This window comes from Strigops habroptila, chromosome 2 (genome assembly GCF_004027225.2).
Source record: "Strigops habroptila isolate Jane chromosome 2, bStrHab1.2.pri, whole genome shotgun sequence".
Lineage (NCBI taxonomy): Eukaryota > Metazoa > Chordata > Aves > Psittaciformes > Psittacidae > Strigops > Strigops habroptila.
Genome location: NC_044278.2, coordinates 121,315,585 through 121,341,235, shown reverse-complemented (window position 1 = coordinate 121,341,235; position 25,651 = coordinate 121,315,585). Strand labels below are relative to the sequence as shown.

General features: G+C 55.9%; 1 protein-coding gene across 1 annotated transcript in view; it reads right to left on the bottom strand.

The window, feature by feature from the left end:
• Positions 1-25,363, bottom strand: part of ARHGEF17 (Rho guanine nucleotide exchange factor 17) — a 38,873-nt gene extending 13,510 nt beyond the window's left edge. The window contains exon 1 of the mRNA XM_030475783.1: positions 22,361-25,363. Coding sequence (XP_030331643.1) covers positions 22,361-25,363 — 3,003 coding nt within the window. The remainder of the gene's footprint in view (positions 1-22,360) is intronic.
• Positions 25,364-25,651: the final 288 nt, after the last annotated feature.

Here is a 25,651-nt window from a genome sequence, read left to right as displayed (position 1 = left end):
AGAGACACCTCCAAGTCGTGGGTGCAAGGACACCCCAGAGGCCATGGGTATAGGGATGCCCCAAAGGTGTGGAGATGCTCCACTGGATCTGGGCACAGAGACACTCAAAGTGTCCTGTTAATGGTGACACCCCAAAGGCCATGGGTGCTTGGACACCTCAAAGGACCTACGTGCAGAGACACCCCAAACTGTGGGTGCAGGGACACCCCAAGTGTTGTGGATGCAGGGATGCCACAAAGGCCCCGAGAACAAGGGCCCTGCAAAGGTCCTGGGTGCTCAAGACATCCCACCAGCCGTGGGTGCGGAGATGTCCCACCAGGCCACCACAGCACGTTGGGGCCAGGTTCTCCTGACCTGTTGGAGCCATCAAAACCCTGTGTCCGCCATCTCCTTGTGGGATGAGCCCATGTCCTCCGGCCACATGGGTCTGTGTCCCCATCAGTGCTCCCAGCGGGGACACTTGTGGGTGAAGCTGCTCTGCATCCACAGGAGGAAGCTTTAGCCCAACCATCCTCACTGCAGATGGAGGCCACCATCTCCCTGGTGGTCCCCAAGGAGCAATGGGAAGGAATCCTGGTCAGATCCTGCTCGGTGATGGAGAACAGAGCCGTGCCTCAGTTTCCCCACTCACCCACCAAGCCGATATTGGTCTTTTCATTCAAGCAAGGAGGAAGCTGCTATTTAGAGCCAAATATTATGGTGACGGGTCAAAGTCCATCCAGGAATTCTGCCTCCCCAAAACACAACAACGCTGGAGTCCTCAGGGACACCGGCTGAGACCTCCCCACTTCATTACAGCCTGGAGGTTTATTAACACTCTCACTGCTGGATTCATTTGTTGTAATTAAGGGCTGAAGGGCACCAGTGGTGGATGGGCTTTAGGGGTACAGAGCATCTGCCACCCCCATCTTGCCTCAGTTTCCCCAACCCTCTACAACATCAATCTCAATATGATGCTCCCAGCATTTTCCAGAGCCGTCCCAGCTCAGGACCAAAGCAAAGGGCCAGACCGATGAGCTAAACAGGCTCAGAACCACGCACTGCACCAGCATTTAGGGATTTGCAGCAGTGGGGAGATGCAGGATGAGGCCCAACTGTTGGCAAGCGTATTTGTTCCACCATTACAGCAGTGGTATTATCCCAGCAGGGAGAAGTTCCTGCTGGGATAAGGAGCTGGAGGTTATGCACCATCCTGGCAGGGCTAAGCGGTACCAAGGTACAGGCAGGATGCACCCCACTGCATCCCTTAACCCGGCAAAGCCTCTCCCTGTGGGGCTGATGTTGCTTTGGTCTCCATCTGCTCTCCCTGGGGACACCTCTGCTGCACCCCGGCCTCATCCTGCCTCCCCCAAGATGCTCAGCACCCTCGGGATCACGATGGGATTTGGGGCATTTCCCCACCAGCCAACGCCTCCACGGTGTAAATCAGCATTAAGGGAGGGGGGTGGCAGCGCTGGCTTCAGCCCCCCCATCACCCTCTCCGGGTGGGAGCACCCCCCTTTCCCTGCAAACCCGGAGGCGTCAGGCTGAGGATGAGGATGGAGCCACCGTTGCCACGGCAATCGTGGTCCAGACCCTGTCGGTACCAGGTTCTGCTGGGCTCACACGTGTCCAAACATGACGCATCCATGCACCGTCCATACAACACCCCCCCATCCCACATCCCTCCCCTTTCCTCTCCATCCCCAAGACCCCCCCCATTCCCCATCCCTTTTCCCATCACCTCGGTACCACCGCGACTGCCACAACCCTTGTCCGGCAGCTCCTCGGCTGCTCCTCCGAGCCCGGAGGAGGCGAAGGCCGCGTCGATGCCGTCCCCGATGTCTCGCATGTCCTCCAGCGCGATGGTGAACTGCGCCAGAGTCCTCACCATCTGCAGCATGCGGGTCCCGGGGTCGGTCCGTCCCACGCGGCCCAAGGAATAAAAGATATTAAATATATATATACACACACACACAGATCTCCCCCTTTAAAGTAGCTGGAACGCCGGGATGTGGCGAGGAGGGGAATGAAGCAGAGGAGCTATTTATATCGATAGGGTTCTCTGTGTGTGTGTATATATATATATATATAAATATAGGTATCAAAAAGCCCTCCCGCAGAGCGGCAGCAGGATGCGTCCGTGGCCGCACACGGGTCCCCGGCCCCGGGTGCTACCGAGGCACGGGCAGGAGAGAGCAATGGGAGACGGAGGCTGAGCCGTGCCCACACACGCGCATGGATGCAGGCAGGGCCGGATCCTGCTGGGAAGATGTTGTTGGAGAGGCTTTGCCAGAGGAAGATGTTGTACTGAGTGGGGGGGGGCGATGTTTTCTTGGGGCGTGGGATTTTTGGGGAGGGGGGGGATGCAGAGATGATGCTGGCTCGGGGTGCTCAGCATCCTTGGGGGCTTCATCCTCATCAACGGGGGGAGTGCCTGGGTACCGCGTCTCCCTCCTCAACCTTGCAAACAGAGAAACCGAGGCATGGAGCAAGCCTGCTTCTCCCCATATCATCACCTCAGCACCCACATCCCTGCTTGCGGGGTGATGCACCCTGCCCGGATCCGTTTGTACCGCTCCCCTCCTGCTTGGTTAATTAAATGTAATTAGCCGCTCAGCCCGTTGCCACAGCAACGGCGTGCAGCAGGGCTGCTTCCTCCCGTTGCAGCCAGTACATTTCCTCTTGGTAATGAGGATGAGGAGCATCTCACCTCGGGGAGAGTGCACCCATCCATGGGCGCAATGCTGTGCACCCATCTGGCTCCCCCCTCGGCACCCTCAATGGGGCGCATGACAGAGAACATCCAACTCAGTGCATAAAATGCAAGGAGAGGTGCAGCAGCCTTACATACACTTTGGCACTGGGATCAGGGAGGAGGGACCTGCAGCACCCGGTGTGGGCAGGATGGGTGCCTGCACTGCACCCAGTACAGCTAATTGCATTAGGGCTAATGAGCTGTTTGCAAAGCAGAGGCTCCTGCAACTCCTTCTGCAGCACCATGGTTGTCCCAGACCCATTTCTGCTGCATTCCCAGACCTGCCTGGGTTGCAGTCCTGAACCCATCTGGATTGCAATCCCAAATCCATTTGGATTGCAATCCTGGTCCCATCTCGGTTGCAATCCTAAACTTCTCTGGGATCCAGTCCCAAACACATTTCTCTTGTAATCCCAGACCCATTTAGGTTGCAACGAGCTGCAACCTTGGGTCAATCCCAGACTCATCTGGGTGGCAATCCTGGGATGTTCCGGGTTCCAATCCCAGATCCATTTGGGTCGGAATGCCAGACCCATTTGGGCTGCAATTCCAAACCCATCTCAGTTGCAACCCCAGGCCCATCTGCACGGCAATCCCAGACCCATCTGCATTGCAATCCTGGGCTCTTCTGGCATCCAATCCCAGACCCACTTGGGTTACAGTCCCAGAGCCAACTGGGTTGCAAACCTGGGCCAATTTGGATTCCAGTCCCAGACTCATCTGGTTCGCAATTCCACGTGCATTTGAGTTGCAAGCCCAGACCCATCTGGGTTCCAGTGCTGGACCCATCTATTCTCCAGTTCCAGAGCTGACTGGGTTTCAAACCTGGGTCCCTCTGGGCTGCAGTCTTGGACTCGTTTAGATTGCAATCCGGGGCCCATGTTTTCCGATCCCACTCCCATTTAGGCTGCACCCCAGGCCCAGTTCTACTGCCACCTCCAGATCCATTTCTGTTGCAGTCCTGGGACCATCTAGGTTGCAACCCTGATGCATTTGGGTTGCAATGCTGGGCCAACTGTGCTGCAACCCTGGGCCCATCATCATTAGAGTTGTAGACCTATCTGGGTTGCAATCCTGGGCTGTTCTGGGTTGCAACCCCAAACCCACTTGGTTTGCAATCCTGGGTCCATCTGCATTGCAATCCCAGGCTCACCTGGGTTCCAATACCAGATCCATGTGATTGCAATGCTGGACCCACCTGAGTTGCAGTTCTGGAACGGTTTGGGCTGTAAATCCAGACCCACCTTGGTTGCAATCCCAGATCCATTTCTTTTGCAATCCCAGACCCATCTGGATTGCAAATCCGGGCTCATTTGGGTTGCAATCTGGAGCCTGTCTGCATTGCAATGCTGAACTGTTCTGAGTTGCAATCCCAGACCCACTTGGTTTGCAATCCTGGGTCCATCTGTGTTGCAATCCCAGGCTCATTTGGGTTCCAATCCCAGACCCACCTGGCTGCAGTTCTGGACTCATTTGGGCTGTAACCCCAGAGCCATCTGAGTTTCAATCCCAGACCCACTTGCCTTGGAAGCCTGGGTCTGTCTGCATTGCAATCCCAGGCTCATTTGGGTTCTAATCCCAGACCCATCTGGCTGCAATCCCAAACCCATTCCTGTTGCAAACCCAGACCCATTTGGGTTGCAACCCCAGGCCCATCTGCACTGCTATTCCAGACTCCTCTGGGTTGCAATCCTGGATCCATTCGCATTGCAATCCTGGGCTCATCTGGGCTCCAATCCCAGACCCATCTGGCTGCAATCCCGGACCCACCTGGGCTGCACTTCTGGACTGATTTGGGCTGTAACCCCAGCGCCGTTTGGGTTGCAACCCCAAACCCATTCCTGTTGCAAACCCAGACCCATTCTGGTTGTGACTCCAGGTCCATCTGCACTGCAATCCCAGACCCACTTGCTTTGCAATCCTGGACAACCTCCATCTGCATTGCAGTCCATGGCTCATCTGGGTTGCAATCCCAGATGCACTTGGTTTGGAATCCTTGGACCATCTGTGTTGCAATCCTGGGCTCATTTGGGTTGCAATCCCTCATCCAGCTGGGTTGCAATCCCAAACCCATTCCCATTGCAATCCCCGAGCCATCAGGGTTACAAACCTGGGTCCGCCTGCATTGCAATCCCCGATCCACCTGGGTTGCAATCCCAAGCCCATTCCCATTGCAATCCCCAAGCCATCAGGGTTGCAAACCTGGGTCCACCTGCATTGCAATCCCCGATCCACCTGGGTTGCAATCCCAAACCCATTCCCATCACAATCCCCAAGCCATCAGGGTTGCAAACCTGGGTCCATCTGCATTGCAATCCCCGATCCACCTGGGTTGCAATCCCAAACCCATTCCTGTTGCAATCCCAGATCCATCAGGGTTGTGAACCTGGGTCCATCTGTGTTGCAATCCCTGATCAATCTGCGTTGCAACCCCAATCCCATTCCCATTGCAATCCCTGCCTCATTCAAACTGCAGCCCTGGCCCCTGCGACGCCATGACGCTGCGACGCTGTGACGCTGCTGCAACAGTGACCGGCTGCTCCGCCTGCAGCAACGCCCTCCAGCATTCCCATGGGATCGCCTGTCCCTGGGGCGAGCAGGGGGATCCCTCCATCTGCACAGGGTCCTTCCAACCCCCCAAACACCACCCTTGAATCAATCCCTTCATTTAACGCAGCATCTTCCTGTGGCAGCATTGCAAGTAGATTCTCCGCTGTCTACTATTAAGGTTGAGCTTTCTACTGATCTGTTTAAAAACCTCTCTCAAACCCACCCAACCTCTTTGGAGGTTATCGAAGGGGAAGGATGGATGGAGAAGGGTTAAACTCATCGCTGCCTGCACCGCTAGATCCTGCTGTGCACCGAGGGGCCCAATGGAGGTCATCCCGCATCACCCAGGAAAGGAAAAGCCGGAGCGATGCCGGCCATTCCCGCCGGCCGCCGAGCCTGGACCCCCCTGCACGCGGCCCGCAGCCCACAGGAAATTCCTGGGAGTGTTTGGCCACTCCAACAGCGCTGCCTATTTTTAGGGCCGTCTAAAATATGAGCCGGTTATTTTTAGCAGCGCGGCTCTTTGTAAACACCTTTAGGTTTCCTTTCGGACCGGCCTTTCGTTTTTGGCAACCCGGGTGTTTCCTCCCTCCCAAACCAACCCAAAACCTCCTAAAAAGCATCCTGATCCCTTGGGATGGAGCCAAGAGGCTCATCCCCCATCCCAAAGGCTTGTGCCAGCATCACGAGGATGCTCCTGAATACCCAATGATGGAGCGAATCCAGCACTGGGGAGTTGGGGGTTCAGCAGAACCCCAAACCCGGGATAAGGGGCTCAGAGAGGGGGTTTTCCCCCAGTTTTTCCCTCTGGCATTGGGAATACCCCCTCACTTGGCCTCCTGAAGAAGGATGGGAGCTCTCCCAGCTTGCTTGTATTATTTCTTAATAAGCCTCTGGGTGCAAATCCATCATTTTTATTTTCCCTGCCTGGGCACAGTGATGCAGGAGGAGCTTGAGCATCCCATGGGATTTGCAAACATCTTAAAGGATTAAAAACAGGACCTGGGAGTTGTGTCCTGCCTCCATCCCCTGCAAACAAAGAGGCATCAATGGAGGAAAGCCCTAAAAACTCAATTTTCTAAAGAAATTTGGGATTTTAGAGGAAAGGGAGAGCAGGGGTGTGCATCCATGAGGAATCCCAGACACCACGGCAACCTTTAGCTCTTCAACCCAGGCTGAGACCATGCACACATCGGTGCAGGTAATGATGCAATGGGAACTGGGTCACTGGAGCCAGGGACACGCGGGAGGGTGTCACACGTGCTGTCATCACCCAGTCTGGGATGCTAAAATCACATCCCATGGGAAGGGGGAGTCTCCGTATCTGCTGGAGACACAATTTCACCCCAAATTCCCTTCCTAGACCTGCAACACGCAGCATTTCTCTGAGGTCACTGGTGTAACAAGTTGTGCCAGGGCTCAGCCATAGGGGATTTTGACCCTGAGACCTCACTTTGGGGCAAAAATATCCAGGTTTAGGGAAAATCTGGAGTGTTTTGGACCATTTTGGGAGTGGGATTTGCCGCTCGGGCCTTCCCAGCTCATCCTTCCCGCAGCTGCTGAAGGAGGAGCTAATCCTGCTTCAAGCAGAACTATTCCCACCCCTCCAAAGTGTGCCAAAAGGGGAAGAATAAATAAATACAAGTTGTTTTTCCCCCATTACAGCTTGTCCCTGTCGTCAGCTCCTGATGCTCTGCACTACTAGGCAGGGGAGGGAGGATTCTCTAGTGTCTCGTAGTAGGGTTGTGCTAGGAGCAGCCTGAATCTCAACACCTCGAGTCCCCCATTACTCAGTTTTGAAGAAATTGGGGGGAAGTGGGATTTTTGCACCTTTTCTTTCCTTTCATGCTTCTTTCCAGCATAGATCCCACTAGAGGGAGCTGGGATATAGTGGGAGCCACTGGCCCATGGGGATAGGCCCCTGCCCCAGGCAGCACACAGTGCATAGTCAATGCTCAAGCTTAGCACACCTTTGGCTTAATTTCTATCAAACTCCTGGAAATAAAAGGCTTGGAAACAAAACCAGAGTTGCTTCCATCCATCCCAAGGTGACAAGCAGCAAAGAGCATCATCCCAACACGTAAAACTTGCTCGCACAGCTGGAAAAGCCCCTGGCTGGCACCATCATTCAAAATAGGATGATGCTATTGCATCCAATCCCATATTTTCTCAACCTCTTGGTTTCTGGCAGGAAAATACTTTGGGAAAAATCACATTATCCCCACTGGAAATGTTTTTAAGCAGGAGGTTTGATTGGGTTTTGTAGGGCTTTCAAGGCAAACTCATCCAACCTTCACCTTGGGATAAATAAAGCTCAGCCGTATGTCCCACATAGCTCTGTGCCACACGAGTAGAGGAGTGACAGCCACCAGACAGGAGAAGACCTTGTTTCAGTGGATATCAGCCACTGCCATCTCTGGGTACCAGCCCCTGACATCCTTGGGTACCAGTCACCTCCATCCCCGGGCACCAGTAAAGCATCACATTCCTGGTACAAGCCCCCCATCCCTGGTACTAGTCCTCCTCATCATGTAGTACCAGTTACCACATCCCTAGGCATGTCACTTTATCCATGGGTACCGGTCACCTCCATTGCTGGACACCAGTTGCCACATCCCTGGGCACCAGCCACCACCATCCCTGAGTACCAGTCTCCCCATCCATGGTATCAGTCCCCCCAGTCCTTGGATACTAGTCACCTTTCCAGGTGCATGTCACTCCATCCCTGGATACCAATCAATCAGCTCCATCACTGGTACCATCCAGCTCTATCCCTAGGCACCAGTTACCTCCATCCCTGATCCCAGTTACTGCCATCCTTGGGTACCAGTCAACCCATCCCTGAGTACTAGTCATCTCCACTACTGATGTGAGCCACCACCATACTTTGGTACAAGCCATCCTTGGGTACCAGTCACAAATAATCCTTTGGTTACAAGCCACCTCAATCCTTGGATACCAGCCACCTCCATCCCTGGTATTGGCCACTGCCATTCCTGGGTACCAGTCATGACCATCCCTGGGCACCAGTCGTGACCATCCCTTGGTACCAGACACCTCCATCCTTGGGTACCAGTCACAACCACTCCTGGGTACCAGCAACCTCCATCCCTGTTATCAGCCACTGCCACCCCTGGGTACCAGTCAATCCATCCCTGGGCATCAGTCAACCCATCCCTAGGCATCAGTCACAACCATTCCTGGCTACCAGCAACCTCTATCCCTGGTATTGGCCACTGCCAGCCCTGGGTACCAGCCAACCCATCCCAGGGCACTATTCGTGACTATCCTTGGGTACCAGCCATCTCCATCCCTTTTATTGCCCACTGCCATCCCTGGGCACCAGTGACAATCATCCCTGGGCACCAATCACGACGATCCCTTGGGAACAGCCACCTCCATCCCTGGAACCACCAGGCCCCGTGTCCTGCAGAAACCACTCTCCATATCCCAGGGGAACACCAGGAGCTGTGCCTGAGCCAGGGTGATGCCGTAGAGCATCGCATCCGGGGCTGCATCCCTTCCCAGCACAGCCACTCCGTTCTCCCACGGGTAAGAAAAGCTGGAGCTGCTTTCCAGAGCGTAACTTCTTGAAAGCAACTCAGAGCATAAATCAGCAGCTCTGATTCAGCTCCACTTCGGTTACTAATAATACTCCCGTGTTTATTCGCAGTCCTGGGGCTGGAGATGTTTGCTTTTCCCTCAGTCGTGGTTTTTCCCAGGCTCCCAGCTCACAGAGGAGCCTTGATTTGTTCAGGGATGCTCCCATGGAGAAACCCGGCAGCGCAGACGCCTCCGGGACAGGGAGGAAGAGGAGGAGGAGGAAAAAAAGGAGGAGGAGGAGGGTGGCTTCAGCCCCAAACGGATGCACCGAGAAATCAGTTGTTTTCCCTTCTTTGACTTCTCGGCTGCCGTGATTCATCCCAAAGGACACGGCCTGGCTGTAATTCTGCTTTTTAAGTGTGAGAAAAAAACAGGAATAACAAATAAAGGAGTTGGAGCAATTTTTCAGGGTGGGGTGGAAGGATGCTGGGAATCCCGATGCCATCCTGGTAACCGGCAGTGCTGGGATCGGTGCTGGTGGGATGGGAAACAGGGAGATGGCAGGAGCCTCATTTCCCAAAGCAACAAAAAATCATCCTCTAAATGCATTGTGGGGCTTTTCCCATGGGATTTTCACTTCAAATCAGGGTTTGCATCACCAGTGCTGGGGTGTGAGGGGTTTCCTCTCCTCTTCCCCTCCAAATATAAGGCTCAGATTCATGCTGGCGCATCTCAGAGCATCCTCCCTCTGCTGCTGGCAGCACCCATGGGTCCCCCCCATCCCCGTGTCCCACTCCCACCCTATCTGTGATGCTCACCCCAACTTACACACACACATCCCTACCATCCATCCCCTTGCAGAACCCGTGTCGCCGTGGTCCAGGGTGCAGGGGGGGCTTCCCGGCCCCCCGTTTCCATGGAGCCTTTCCCGAGCCCTGAAGCAGCTTTCACCAAATATGGAAGGATTTTTTTGGCCTCCGGTTTTCGGCATGCAGGCCACGGCCCAAGAGTGCAGCTTTCCAGATGCTGAGGTCAGCCCTGCTCTTCTCTCCCCCTCCTCCTCCTCCTTCTCCTTCTTTGCTGCCTTCCCTAAGTGCTGGGCCCTGCAATGCTACCCCCTGACTCATCAGCATCCCTGGATCCTCACCAGCATCCTCCAAAAGCACCTCAAAAACAATTGTTACTGGGATTTTTGGGGGGAGAGGGAAGCCAGGGAGAAGGGTGACTGATGCTGGCACCCCTCAGCATCTCTGCTGGGTGCCAGCCTGGCACATGGGGGTATGAGTTGCCCTCAGTGCCTGGTGGTGTGGGTCTAGGTGAGGGGGATGCAAGAAAACTTGGTACCCAGGAGGGCGCTGGTTTAGCACCTAGGGGGTGATGTGCAATAGGAGATGATGGGCACCAGGAGGTGATGGGCATCCAGGAGCCAATTGCTCCAGGAACCATTGGGCACCAGAAGGGGGCTGGTACCCACGAGCTGATGGGCACCAGGATTCACTGGCCACCAGGAGCTGATGGGCACCCAGCAGCCACTGGGCGTCAGGAGCTGATGGGCACCAGAAGCCGATGGGAAGCAGGAGCCAATGGGCATCAGGAGCTGATGGGCACCCAGGAGCTGATGGTACCAGGAATCAATAGGCACCTGAAAGCCAAAGGGAATCCAGAAACTCATGGGCACCTAGGTGCCAATGGGCATCAGGATCCATTGGGCACCAGGAGCTGCTGGGCATCGGGAGCTGATGGGCATCCAGGAGCCCATATGGGCCCATAATTCTAGGGGCACCAGAACCTTCGACGTACCTAGGAGCCAAAGAGCACTCAAGAGTTGGTGGATGCTCAGAAGCTGATGGATGCACAGGAGCTACCCTGGAGCCCATGGGCACACAGGAGATGATGGGCACCAGGACCTGGCAACACCAAAGAGCTTATGGGAACCCAGGAGCTGTTTGGCACTGAGGAGCCAACAGAAACCCAAGAGTCCATGGGCACCCAGAAGCCAATGGGCATCCCATGGGTGCTCAGGAGCTTATGGGTGCCCAGGATCCAATAGGTACCAGCAGTCCATGGGCACCCTGGAGTCAACAAGCATAAAGCAGCTGATGGACACCCAGGAGCCAACAGACACCCAGGAGCTTATGGGCATCCGGAGTCCATGGCACTCAAGAACTATGGATGCCCAGCATCCGGCAGGTACCCAGGAGTCCACGGACACCCATGAATCCACACGCAACCAGGAGCTGGCAGACACCCAGGAGCTGATGGGCACCCAGGAGACAACAGGTACCTAGGAGTCCATGGCCAAACAGAAGACAATGGGCATCCAGAGTGCATGGGGATGTAGGAATTGATGGATTCCCAGGATCCAACAGGTACCAGAAGTCCATGGTCACCCACAAATCTACAAGCAACAACACAATGACAGGAACCCATGAGCTGACCGGCACCAAGGAGCAAACAGGTACCAGGAGTCCATGGGCACCCAAAAATGCACGAGCAACCAGGATTTGATGGACAGTCAGGAGCTGACAGATGAATGCTTAGGATCCAACAGGTACCAGGAGCCTATGGGCACTCATATATTCACAAGCATCCAGGAGTTGATGGGCACCCAGAAGCCAACAGGTACCCAGAAGTCCCTGAGCAGCAAGGATCTAATGGGCACCCAGAAGCTGATGGGCACCCAAAAGCCAACAGACGCACAGTAGTCCATGAGCATCCAGGAACATCAATGGGCACCCAGGAACTAATGGACACCCAGGAGCTGATGGACACCCAGGAGCCAACAGGTATCCAGGAATCCATGGGCACCCAGGAGCTGATGGACATTCAGGTGCCAGCAAGTACCAGGAATCCATTGGCACCCAGAAATCCACAAGCATTCAGGAGCTGATGGGCACCCGGAGCTGATGGACACCCAGGAGCCAACAGATACCCAAGAGTCCATGGGCACCCAGGAGCTGATGGACACCCAGGAGCTGATGGATACCCAGAAGCTGATGGACACCCAGGACCCAGGAGCTCCAAAGAGCTCATGCCATGCCCTTGTCCTGGATCTACTCATGCCCCCCCCAACCTAGATCCATCACCTTGGCAGCAGCCTGGATGCAACCACCATGAGAAAACCCCTGTTGAGCCCACACCAGCCTTCATTGCTAGCATCACCCATACACCATGGACACCCAGCCCTGCAGCTCCCCATGTTCAGTGGGTCCCCTCACCCAGCACGGCTGCAAACAGGGCTGCAGGGAGGTGGGGGGGGGGACACCATGGACCTCTCCAGGAACGCCCACATCCCACGTCACATCAGAACAAGATGAGAGGTGACACCTTCCCTGCCATGTCATTGTCACAGCAGCACCCCAGGGTGAGGGGGAGAGGGGGGGAAGAAAAGGGTGTTTCAGTATCTACTGACCTGCTCCGGGTTCGGATGACCCAGGGACGAGTCCCCTCTCCGCTTACTGAGGCTCTGAGCCATCTACATCCCATCTCACCAAGGTTTTGGGCAACCAAAAAGCCAAAAGGAGCAAAACCGATCCCCTACTGCTAGAGACGGTGTTTCTGCTGAGGGGTCAGGATGAAACCCTTCCAACCCAAAAAAAAGCAAGAAGAAGGATGCCAAATCAGGGCAGGCCGACGAGTCTGCTGCTACTCCAGCTATAAAAAGCAGGAAACCGTATCCCGGGCTTGGAGATGCCAATCTTCCCATGCAAACAGCTCCCTTCTTGTTTTTTTTGGAGAGCACCGGAGGGCTCGGGAACAGGCAGTCACAAATAGCAACTCCATTGCAACGCCAAGGAACCGCTCTCCAGGCCCATGTGGGGATGCTGGTGTCCCCACGTCACGATGGTGGCTTCTCCAGAAGGGAGCTGGTGGTGGTTGTCCTGCTGTTGGGATGGTGACTCCTCCAGGAGGGATTTAGTGGTGGCTGTTCCCCCACTAGGATGGTGGCTTCTCCAGAGGGGATGTGGTGGTGGCAGTTCCCATGTTGGGATGGTGGTGGGCACTACCACAGATGTCCTTTTCCCAGCACATCCATGCAGAGATATCCTATTGGGGTTCATTGATGTCTTGGATGTCACCGGTGGGGTGGAAGGTGGTGGTGGCCATTCCCAAGAAGGGACATGCCCAGGAGCTCTGCGCAGGACATGGGGGTCACACAAACCCAACATGTTCCTGCCCTCAACCTTTCTACCCCTCAAACTAAAGAGATTCAACTTACAATAACCTATATAAGGCACAGGGGGATGCACAGCTTGGGGACAACCTCCATCTGCAACCAGAAGAGGTGGCCACGGAGCAACTGGTCCCAGTGCGGGCAGGAGCTGGGCAGATGGGGATCAGTCCCCTGGAAGCTGAGCAGCTCCAAGAGGAGTTTGCACCAAGAGCAAGTTACTGGAATATTTTTACCCAGATGCTGATTTTCATTCTCCCTCCCATTGGCCGGGCCACAGTTCCCAAAGACCCAAAAGCAAACACGCTATTTTTAGAGAAGAGTTCATTTACTGGAGCCATTCCCTTTGAAATTCCTCACCCATCCTTTCCATGGAAACCGAGGGAGCCCGGAGAAACAGCCCCACCGGGACCAACCATCAGAGCTTTAAAAAGAGCCACGTTGAGGGAGAGGAGGTGGAAGTGGCTGATTTTGCTTCTCCGGACACATCCTGGCCTGGAAACACCATGGTGGAAATCTCAGTGTATTTGGTTTAGTGGGTTCTGTCTCTACACGCTGGGCTTGATGCCTTCAGGAGGAGATGACCTGGAAGATGGACTATGCCCACTCTGAAAAGCATGTTTGTATGTTGAGTGGAGTCTGTTGGTTTGGATGGGTGGTGGGAATGGGTGGTGGAGAGAGGTGGCAGGGGTGGCTGGATGGGAGATGAATGGAGATGGATGGAGATGGGAGAAGATGGATGGAGATGGATGGAGATGGATGGAGATGGAGGGATGGATGGATGGAGATGGGTAGAGATGGATGGATGGATGGCTGGATGGACAGACAGGTGGACGGAGGTGGATGAGTGGTTGGAGATAGGTAGATAGAGATGTATGTGTGGATAGAAATGGGTGGATGGAGATGTATAAATGAATGGGGATGGATAGGTGGATGGATGCATGGATGAATGGGGATGGATGCATGGATGGATGGATGGATGGGTAGATGAATGGATGGATGGATGGATGGGAGGAAGGGGGTCTCTTCCCCTGCTTTCCAAGGGAAAGCCCTGGGAAAAGGAGAAGAAACTCCGTACAGACCAGACCCCAGTGCTGCCCAACTTCGTATTCGCTTCGTGTGATGGCACCACTTTCTCCATCCTGAATTTAGGAGAAGTCCCTGCTGCAGCTGCAAAGCTGTGGGAGCTGCCCCATTGGGACCTGCCCGCACTACACAGGTGATGGAGCTCAGCAACTAAGTCACAGCAAGGGGAGACCTCAGCACTCACCTCTCTAGTCTCAACCTTATCACAGAGGGATCAGCATCCACAGGAAACCCCCCACTTGGGAAATATCCCTGGGAAAAGCTTTAAATCCCATAAAGCCCTTGATGGACTAACACTGCAGCAACAAGACCTGGGAAGCTTTGAGCCTACATCCCAGCTGAGTTTCACAAGAGGGTACCAGCGATGCACGTGCACATCTCCCTGTGCAGGGATGCAGGTGCACAGTGACACTACTGATCTCCCTGTGACCCCTGCACCAGGGACCTCTCCATGCACCCCTGCACGTGCATGCAGCTCTACAGATCCTCCTGGACAGGGATGCATGTGATACCAGCACCATGGATCTCCCTGTGTACCCCTGCAGGCGCACGCTTGCACCAGCGCACTAGGGCCTGGGACCTCCTCATGCACCACTGCATGGGCACCCTTGCATATGCACCCCTTTACCACTGATCTCTCCATGCACCCCTGCACATGCACCCCAGCACTGCAGACCTCCCCGTGCAGGGATGCACATGGGCACCAGCACCAGTGATTTCCGTGTGTAGGGATGCACATGGACACCAGCACCAGGGATCTCCCCATGCACCCCTGCATGTGCACCCCTGCACCAGGGACCTCTCCATACACCCCCTGCATATGCACCCGTGCACCAGGTACCTTCCTATGCATCCTTGCATGAAAATCCCTGCGCCAAGGACCTTCCCATGCACCTCAGAACTGCAGAACACCCTGTGCAGGGATGCATGTGCACACCAGCACCAGGGATTTCCCTGTACAGGGATGCACATGGGCAGCAGCGCCAGTGATTTCCCTGTACAGGGATGCACATGGGCAGCAGCACCAGTGATTTCCCTGTACAGGGATGCATGTGCACACCAGCACCAGGGAATTCCCTGTATAGGGATGCACATGGACACCAGCACCAGGGTTTTCCCTGTATAGGGATGCACATGGACATCCCTATACAGGGACTGGCTATACAGGCCAGCACCAGGGATTTCCATGTGCACCCCTGCACGTCCATCCCTGCATCAGGGATTTCCCTGTGCACCCCTGTATGTGCAACCTGCATCAGGGTCCTCCTGCATGTGTAGCCCTGCACCAAGAACCTCCCTGTGCACCCATGCATGTCCACCCCTGGACCAGAGATCTCTTCACACCCCCCTGCATGTGCACCCCTGCACCAGGGATCTTCCTATGCACCCTCGCATGGGCAACTCTGCACCAACGACCTCTGTGTGCACCCCTGCACAAGAACCCCTGCACCAAGAACCTTCCCATGCACCCCAACATTGCAGACCTATCCTTGCAGGGTTGCACACGGACACCAGCACCCTGGATCTCCCTGTGCACCCCTGCACCAGGGACCTCTCCATATCCCTGCATGTGCACCCCTGCACCAGGGACCTGTCCATACATGCTGCATATGCACCCCTGCACCCCGTACCTTCCTATGCATCCTGGCATGAGAATCCCTGCGCCAATGACCTTCCCATGCACCCCAGAACTGCAGAACACCCTGTGCAGGGATGCGTGTGCACACCAGCACCAGGGATTTCCCTGTACAGGGATGCACATGGACACCAGCACCAGAGATTTTCCTGTACAGGGATGCACATGGACACCAGCACCAGGGTTTTCCCTGTACAGGGATGCACATGGACACCAGCACCAAGTTTTCCCTGTATAGGGATGCACATGGACACCAGCACCAGAGATTTTCCTGTACAGGGATGCACATGGACACCAGCACCAGGGATTTCCCCGTACAGGGATGCACATGGACACCAGCACCAAGTTTTCCCTGTATAGGGATGCACATGGACACCAGCATCAGGGATTTCCCTGTACAGGGATGCACATGGACACCAGCACCAGGGATTTCCCCATATAGGGATGCACACGGGCACCAGCACCAGGGATTTCCCTGTACAGGGATGCACATGGACACCAGCACCAGGGATTTCCCCGTACAGGGATGCACATGGACACCAGCACCAGGGATTTCCCTGTATAGGGATGCACATGGACACCAGCATCAGGGATTTCCCTGTACAGGGATGCACATGGACACCAACCAGCACCAGGGATTTCCCCGTACAGGGATGCACATGGACACCAGCACCAGGCTTTTCCCTGTATAGGGATGCACATGGACACCAGCACCAGGCTTTTCCCTGTACAGGGATGCACATGGACACCAGCATCAGGGATTTCCCTGTATAGGGATGCACATGGACACCAGCACCAGGGATTTCCCTGTATAGGGATGCACACGGACACCAGCACCAGGGATTTCCCCGTACAGGGATGCACATGGACACCAGCACCAAGTTTTCCCTGTACAGGGATACACATGGACACCAGCACCAGGGTTTTCCCTGTATAGGGATGCACATGGACACCAGCACCAAGGATTTTCCTGTACAGGGATGCACACGGACACCAGCACCAGGGATTTCCCTGTACAGGGATGCACATGGACAGCAGCAGCCTGGATCTCCCTGTGCACCCCTGCACATCCACCCTTGCACCAGGGACCTCCTTGTGCACCCCTTCACGTGCAACCTGCAACAGGGTCCTCCTGCATGTGCAGCACCAAGAACCTCTCTGTGCACCCTTGCACGGGCAACCCTGCACCAAGGACCACTCCATGCACCTTTGCATGTCCCACCCTTCTCCAGGCACCGCTCTATCCATCCCTGCATGTGCATCCCTGCACCAGGGACCTCTCCATACACCTCTGCCTGTGCACCCCTGCACTAGACATCACTCCTTGCACCTCTGCGTGTGCACCCTTGCACCAAGGACCTCTCCATACACGCCTGCAGCAGGGACAGGGCACAGGGCCATGGGTGTCTCCGCAGGCTGGAAGTGGAGCTCCCAAGGAGCCTGTCCCAGCCTCCCGCCCTCGCTGCAGCCCCGGCACCCTGCCAAGAGCCTGACCTTTGGGCCAGGCGGCTGCAGGCCAAGGCCAGCCCCCGGTACCGAGCTCAGCCCAGCGCTAACCCTCTCGCTCCAGGGCTGGATCCCACCCCGCGGCCACCAGCACAAGTCACCCCCCACCCATGGGGTGCTGCCCTGGGGTGTTTGGGATCAAAGGATGTGTATCCCAGCTGGACCATCCCCTGTGTTGGAGTTTGATGGCTAATTAATTAGAGGCTTTTAATTAAAGTGGCACTGGGACCAAGGAACAAGGGACACGGCTATGGGTGACACCAGACATGTCCTCTGTGTCACCCAAGGGTGTTCAAAACCTGGAAGTAGGGAAGGAAAAGGGCAAAATTGGGCAGATTTAAGGGGATTCTGGAACTAGGAAAGGAGCAAAACAGGGCAGTTAAGGGATTTGGGAAGCAGATAATGAAAGAGACAAAAATGGGAAGAGTTAAGGGGATTTTGGCACTGGAAAAGAGAAAAAGATTGGCAGAGTTAAGGGGATATTGGGAGCAGGGAATGAAAGAGGCAAAAATGGGCAGAGATAAGTGGATTTGGGCTGGCTGACCCCAACCCATGTTCTTGGCCTCATGCTGGTGGTCCCACTATAGGGTCTGTGCAGCTGATAGGGTCTTCCCCATGCTGGCCAGCTTCTCCTTGCTCCATCCCACCTCCAACCTCCTTCCAAAGGAGGACCAACGGGGGCTCCCTGCGTGCCTCAGTTTCCCCACCCCAGCTTTAGACTGAGCACGACGGAGCCAGGAGCACAATAACCAGACAACCCATTGGCGCAGGCACTGGGGGAGGAAAGCCAAGATTTACCCATCCCCATCCTCCCCCTGCAACAGCTTTAATTATAGACTCCCACTAACACCACAAAATGAGAAAACTCCCAGCCCTGGCCCAAAACCTGGTTTCTATGGAGATCTATGGAAAGGGAATGGATGGGATAAATAGGTCCAAAGATGTCAAACTTTGCCCTAGGGATATATGCCCAGTGCATGGATCTCTGCAGCATGAGCTCCGGGGTGAGCTCAGAGGGAGGATGCTCAGGAGGGACGAGGGTGCTTTACACAAGCATCCCTGGGAATGTGACCCTGATATTTCCCTCTGGGAATCCCCCTCCATCCCTAATGACTGTTCTGGGGTGCAGCCACCATGCTTGGGGAGCTGCAGGTGGGGAAGGCAGCGGCCGGGGCGCCGGGGGCCGCGTTCCCACGACTCCTCCGCTCCCGCGAGGTGCTATATTTAAATCAATATTTTCCTGTTTAATCCAACTGCTGCAAAGTCAACAAACAGAGCATGGCAGGAACATACCTCATTTTCCATCCCCTGCGGGATTTGGCCATAGGGGAAAGAAAGATCCAGCTTGGCATCCTTCTTATACCTTCACTGAACCCCAAATCCACCCCAAATACAGCCTTACTCAGTGCTGGGCTCCTGTACATGTATGTGCACATGTGTGCTGCCCGTCCCAGCAGCTTATGGGATGCTGGAGGTAGAAAAACTTCTCTGTCTTGAGTTTTTTTGGGTTTTTTCTTGTTTTCTTGGAAGCATCCCTTCTTCTGCAGTGCCTGCACTGTGCATGGAGTGGAACGTGCTGCTCACGGCTCCTGGGGAATTAAAAGCCTCGTGCCCAGTGTCAGACATAGGGTGAAGGACCTTTTCTGCACCCAGGACAGCTTGGCCGGCTCCAGCCCCATGGAGGATCGCTGGAAAGCACCCAGGACAAACAGTCCTGCTGCTGAAGGAGAACAGCACGTTACCTCTCCCAGCTGGGACGTGCCGGGTGGCCTGGACCCTGCAAAGGGTTGGCACTTGCAGTGCTCACCTCCACCAAAGCCACCACCAAAGCATGGACCTGGGGAATACCTGGGGGGATGATGCTGCAGGGCTCATAGAATCCCAGACTGGTTTGGGTTGAAGGGACCTTAAAGCTCCTCCAGCTCCAACCCCTGCCACGGGCAGGGACACCTTCCACTAGAGCAGGTTGCTCCAAGCCCCTGTGTCCAACCTGGCCTTGAACACTGCCAGGGATGGGGCAGCCACAGCTTCTCTGGGAAAAGTCTGTGCCAGCGCCTCAGCACCCTCACAGGGAAGAGCTTCTGCCTCAGAGCTCATCTCAATCTCCCCTCTGGCAGGTTAAAGCCATTCCCCTTGGCCTGTCCCTACAGGCCCTTGTCCAAAGCCCCTCTCCAAGATACCCAACCCCAAGAGAGTATCTTGGGGGAGCATTTTGGGAGATAATATTTTGGAGGGACATTGCTATACACTTGCCAGACCCCATTATTAATCCCTTCCCACCATCATGTGCTGGAGACAGATACCAGGATGGCCAGACCATCACCCTGACACAGGCCTGATGCTTCAAGGCCCCAAAATCCCCAAGCAGCGATGCCCATATCCCCAAGCAGACGACCGACCTCATGACGCCAGCCCTCTCCATTGAGGTAGGGAGGGGAAAAACATAACTAAATACAAAATAAAGCTTATTTCTTCACTGTTGGTCAGGGAGCACATAAATCTCTGCTCCCAGCCAGCCGTCCTGGTGCCAAGTTATATCCGGTCCTCGATGCTCTCGCCTGTAATTAAAGCAACTCCCTTGCAGAGCTCAGTCCCCCTTCATTCCCCTCCAGCCAAGGCTGGTGCCATCTGAAATAAAACATCCCAGCTTCACTATATAATAAATCAAAGAGAGAAATAAAAATCCTGCTTTCAGTTATGTTATGGCTGCAGCACAAAGAAACTCAAAGGCAGGAGAGAGATTTGAAGATACAGCTGCAGCGTTGCCCTTAAAAGGGAAAATTTGCACCCTCTTTGCTGAAGCCAGTGGGTTCAAGCAAGGTGAGGAGCAGCATCCCTGGTGTCCAGCCCCATGGGTTGGCCTGTGTCCCCGAGGTGATGCTCAGCCAAACTGGGCTCCCACTTGCCAGAACCCACTGCTGGAGTTGGTAAAAATCCACTCAAAATGGTCCTAAAGTGATCAGGGTTTGGGATGTATCAGGGTGTGGGGTCAGCAAAGCATTCCTGATCAAAGGGCACCCTCCCTGGGGCACTGCATGGAGCTGCCTGAATAAGGACTATATCTTTATAAATTATGAATATAAACCATATAATATGCAAACTTAACTTGTTAATAATTTGGTAGGAGATGTTTCTTTATAAAGAAATGCTGCTGGGTGCGATGCTTTGCCTTGGGGGCCTGCTGATGTCCCCAGTGTGCCATCAGCTGTGGCCTTGAGAGGTTCCTTGTTACCCTGCTTAATTATAATGCTTGATGCTTCAATAGCACTTCTCACCCTTGAGATTGGAGAGGACAAGCACCTTGCTCTACACTGGCCCATCGAGTTAAAATGCTGCAAAGTTCACCCAAAATTACTTCCAAGGATGTTTTATATAAGAGCCAGGAGTTCCCAGATCTCAGCCACCAATGGCTGTTGTCTGGCAATGGGGATAACAGCCAGAGAAGGAGCAGGATGGGGTGCAGAGCCCCAAAGGAGAACATCTTGGGGGGAATAATGCTGCAGAGATGCTGGACCCCAAGATAATATCTCAGGGGTAATGATGCTGTGGGGATGCCAGAGCCCAAAAGAACATCCATGGGGAATGATGCTGCAGAGGTGCTGGATCCCAGGAGAATATCTTGGGGGGAATGATGCTGCAGGGATGCCAGATCCCAAGAGAATAACCTGAGGCGGAATAATGTTGCAGGGATGCAGGACCCAAGAGAATATATTGGGACAATGATGCTGTGGGGATGCCAGACCCCAAAAGAACATCGCGGGGGAATGACACTGCAGGGGTGCTGGACCCCATGAGAGTATCTCAGGGGGAACGATGCTGTGGGGATGCCAGATCCCAGGAGAACAGCCTGGGGGGAATGATGCTGCAGAGGTGCTGGACCCCAAAAAGTACATCTTGGGGGAAATAATGCTGCAGGGATGCCAGATCCCAAGAGAATACCATGGGGGAATGATGCTGTGGGGATGCCAGACCTCAAAAGAACCTCTTGAGGGAATGATGCTGCAGAGATGCTAGATCCCAAAAGAACAGCTTGGGGGAACGATGCTTTGGGGATGCCAGACCCCAAAAGAACATCTTGGGAGAATGATGCTGCAGGGATCTGGATTCTGGGAGCATGCAAAGGCTCCACACAGCTCTGCCCTGGCCAGCAAGGGTTACGCCTCTGGGCTCAGCCCCGAGGACTTCACGCTTGGCTGCCGCCGGCTGTTGGAAGGGAACAGTCCAGCCCATCCTCTTAAATCAGCACCAAAGCAGGGCGAGAGAGCCTTGCCAGCACCATTCCTGCACTCCCGGCAAATCCCCCACGGGAATGGGTATTTCTGGGCTTTGCCCGGAGCTATTAAAAGCCCTGTGGGTGCCGGCGCTGCTGTGCCGCAGGAGGAGGTGGTGCTTCCAAGCGCTTCCCGGCACAAACAGCCAGAGAGATGGGAACCCAAGACCATCTCCAAACAACAGCCAAAGGGCTGGGAATGCCAAAAACCTACCCCAGGAGAGACCTCAAAGCACGTGAGTGCTTTTCAGGGTGATCAAACCACCCTTGCATCATCCCCCAAGCAGCATTAATTCTTTCACAGACAGGATAAAACTTCACCCAAGGATAAAATATTCAGTGCATGCACAAGAGGATTTTTCCCCCTTTTCCCACGCTGCCAGCTTGGCAAAGCCCACGGTCCCAGGAAGAGGAAAGGTGATTTTTTGGGGAGGAAAGCACCAATTTGCTCAATAGGGGGTATGAATCCCAAGCAAATGGACCATTTACACCCTCCCCACGAAGGAAAAGGCAATTTTTGTCTCAGCATCTTGGGTCAGCCAAGAGCAACCCCATTTACCAGGACCTTATGGGAGAGAAAACCACCTCCCACTAAAATGTGGTGCTATTTAACCTGAAAAGTGCTTCTTCCCACCCAAAAAATAATCTTTTTACTGGGGAGGTCACTCCTACAAACAAGAGCTCATCCCCATGAGACCACCGGAAAGGGCTGGGAAAGCTCTTGGCCATCTGGCAGTGCATTTGTGGATGGGAATGTGTCCCCAGTGAGGGACACATGACGGACCCACAAAGCCACCAACACTTTGGAGGGGTCATGTACCCCATGAAATGAAGGTGTTTGGAGGATGGATGGGCACTTACCACCTGCGGCTTGGTCCTGGGGCTGTGTTCATCGGGTGGCCGCGGGCACCGGGGCAGCCGGGGCGGTGGGGCAGCGGTTGGAGAGCGAGGTCCATCCCCAGGACTGGGGGTCACATCACCTGAGTTGAGGGACAGCATGTACCGCTTGGTGACATCCTCCAGCGAAGGAGGCTGAAGGCTCGGGAAGGATTTGCCTGGTGAGCGTCCAGCAGCCGGTGCAGGAAGGTGGCTGTGGTGGCCAGAGGGGACAAGCGGCTCGGGGACGGTGATGGGGACGAAGGTGGTGGGCTCACTGGTGTGGCGGATGTGCTTGGTGGCTGGGCGGCTCTTGGTGAGGATGGCAGGAGCTGGAGGTGGTTGGTTTTCCTGGTGAGCTGCACGGTTGGAGCGCTTCTTGGAGCTGCGCCGGGCGATGCGAGGGGACAACACATCAGCCAACTTAGGGTCAAAGCCATAGCTGTGACCAGAGCTTGGTGCCGCTGGTTGTGCCGAGAGGATGGGCTCGCTGCTGGATGGTGGGATGCTGGGTTCTAGCTCGCTGATGGCCTCACCAGGACCTTCAAAGGCACCGGATGGAAGCTCACTGCGGCGGCTGGGGTCACTCAATGACTTCTTCTTGATGGTCTTGCCATTGCCCTTCTCATCGATGAGCTTAGCCATGGCGCCAGGCTGGCTGACGATGGTTTGGATGAGGCTGCTGTAGTCCCGTGGCCCATCGCTGCCCAGGGACAGGTCGCTGCCTGCGCTGCCTGCACTGCCTGCAATGGTGGTGGGTTGGGGGATGCCTGTCTTGGCACTCAACGAACCCAGGAGGTTGCTGTCAACGGAGAAGTTCTTCGCCTCCTCCGCCACCGAGCATCTCCGGTGGGGCATGGGGTCGCTTAGGGAGCGGTAGGGCTCGGTGCCACCCTCGGTGCAACCCTCCATGCCATTGGCACCCGCCGAGGGGAACTTACGGCGGCGCCGCAAGCTGCCGGGGGTGCTCGGAGTCTCGGATTTGCCAGTTGGAAGGTCTTCAACTGCCGCAGCCGGGTGAGGATGAAGTGGCATCTCAGTGTCACCGGCTGCAGGCCCAGCACTGGGCAGCATCCAGGCATCCACAGCTTCATGCAGGTCTTGGAAGGGCATCCCCATGGGTTCTGGCTCTGTGACAATGCCCTCGTCTGTCACACTTGACTCGTGACCTGATAGCTCCTCCACAGATTTCCTGCGAGCGAGGTTCTCCTCCAACTCTGCTTCCTTCAAACACCTTGTGCTCTCCGACGTGCTCTCTGACCGTCCCCGAAGGGTCACCTCCATTGTCCCTGTCGGTGCCACCACCTCAGTGCCCTCCACACCTCCACTGTCCTTCTGCTCAGCCGTGAAGCCATAGTCCTGCTGGGAACCCATCCTGCTGATCTTCTCAAAGACCTGCCTCGCTTCCTGGATGTACTGGTCCTGGATGACCATGGGCAGAGCATCCTCATCCCCCCGCTGTCCCCCATCCAAAGCTACCTGCTCCTGGCTGTTGGTGGTGGCCAGGAGGAGCTCGGAAGAGCTCTGCTTCATGGTGCTCTGTAGGAAAAGCCGCCGTGTCCCTGATTTTTCGGAGCAGGTGAAGGACTTGGCGCGACGCAAAGTGGCCGTCAGGTCCTTGAGCGTTGGCCGCTCGCCCGGCGCCCAGCGGTTGGGGGGCTGAGCGGTGCCACGGCTGCCTGGGGATGGGCTGGTGATGCCAGAGCAGCCATCAGAGCCCGCATCAAGGCCGATCCTCACCCCTTTCTTCTTCACCTTCAGCTCCGAGAGGTCTGATTTGAGGAAGCTGAGGAGCGTCAGGGTCTCGGTGGCAATGTCAGGGTTGGACAAGGACTTACGGTGCTTGGCTTGGTCCCCTTCCAGCCCCGGCTGATGCAGGGTCTCGCTCCCAAAGTCCGGTTTTACCTTGGCTGTGCCCTGTGGCAGCTTGGGACGGACACGGACCACCGGTTGTCCCCACGCCAGGCCGTCACTGGTCCCAAAACTGGGTGATCTGTAGATGCCATAACCCGCCTGGAGAGTCCGTCCTTGGTTGGGCCAACAGATCCCAAAATGTTCCTCTTCCTTCAGCGTCTCCGTGCTGGAATAACGACTGCTGCTCCGCGACCCGCCGGGGCTGCTGAAGGGCAGGATGTTCACCTTGGAGACACGGGCCACCACAGGCACGGGATGTCGGGGGACCACCCTCCCGCAGCCTTCGGCCTCAGCATCGCCACCATCCGCCGGGCTCTCCCAACCACCGCTCTCCTGCTTCTTCTTCCGTGCGGCGCGGTGCCGGTGGGCACCGGTTTGCCCTTCGCCTTCGCTGCCCGAGGAAGCGCGGGGAGAACGGGATGCCGTTGCTTCATCCTCCCCGTTGGAGCGGGGTGATGGCGAGGAGGAGGGTGGTTGCGGTCGAGTCGAGTTATGCCAGGAATGCGGGCCGGGCTCCGGCGGAGCTCCGCGGGGAGAACGGAGAGCCGGGTGCGGGACGCGGCTGCGGGGTGGAGGCGGCGGGGGAGCTCCCCTCCCGCTCCCGGTTCCGCTCCCGGTTCCGCTCCCGGTCGCATTCCCGCTCCCATTCCCTATCCCGCTCCCGTTCCCGGTTCCCCCCGTAGTTTGCCGGCAGCTTTCCCCGAAGAGTTTCCGCATCGCCGGGACGCTGGGCCAACGCGGCGGCTCCGCGTTTAACCCCGGGCCCGGCGGCGACGACGGCGGCGGCGGCGGTGGTGGCGGCGGTGGAGCCGGGGACGGTGGCTGAGCCCCGGCATGAACCGGGCCCGTTGGCTCCGGCTCGGCAAAACGAAGCGAAAGCTGCCGTACCGATGGGGCCAGGCTGCCAAAAACCCGGCCCGGTTGGTGCTCCGCGATCGACGCTGAAACTTTCCTACCCGGGAAGAAGAAGAAGGAGGAGGAGGAGGTGGAGGAGGAGGAGGAGGAAGGCGGGGAGGAGGCGGGCAGGAGACACCGACCCGCCGCTACCCCCCGACCGCTGCCCCCCTCCGCCATTGTCTGCCCCCCCCCGGCCCCGCCGCCGCCTCCGCCCGCCCCCCGGCCCCGCCGCGCCCCGGCCCCGGCCCCGGCCCCGCCGCAGGCACCGCCCGGCCCCGCTCCTCCTCCGGGCTGCCCGCGGGCTTCATCCCTCCCGCTTTGTTTGCGCTCTCTCTTTCCCTTCTTTCTTTTTTTTTTCGGTTTTTTTTTTTTTTTTTTGCCTCATTTCGGGCTTTTCCTCCTCCCTCTGCTCTTTTATTTGTTGCATTCAAATAAACTTTCCTCCCCGGGGCGGGGTTTCCTCCC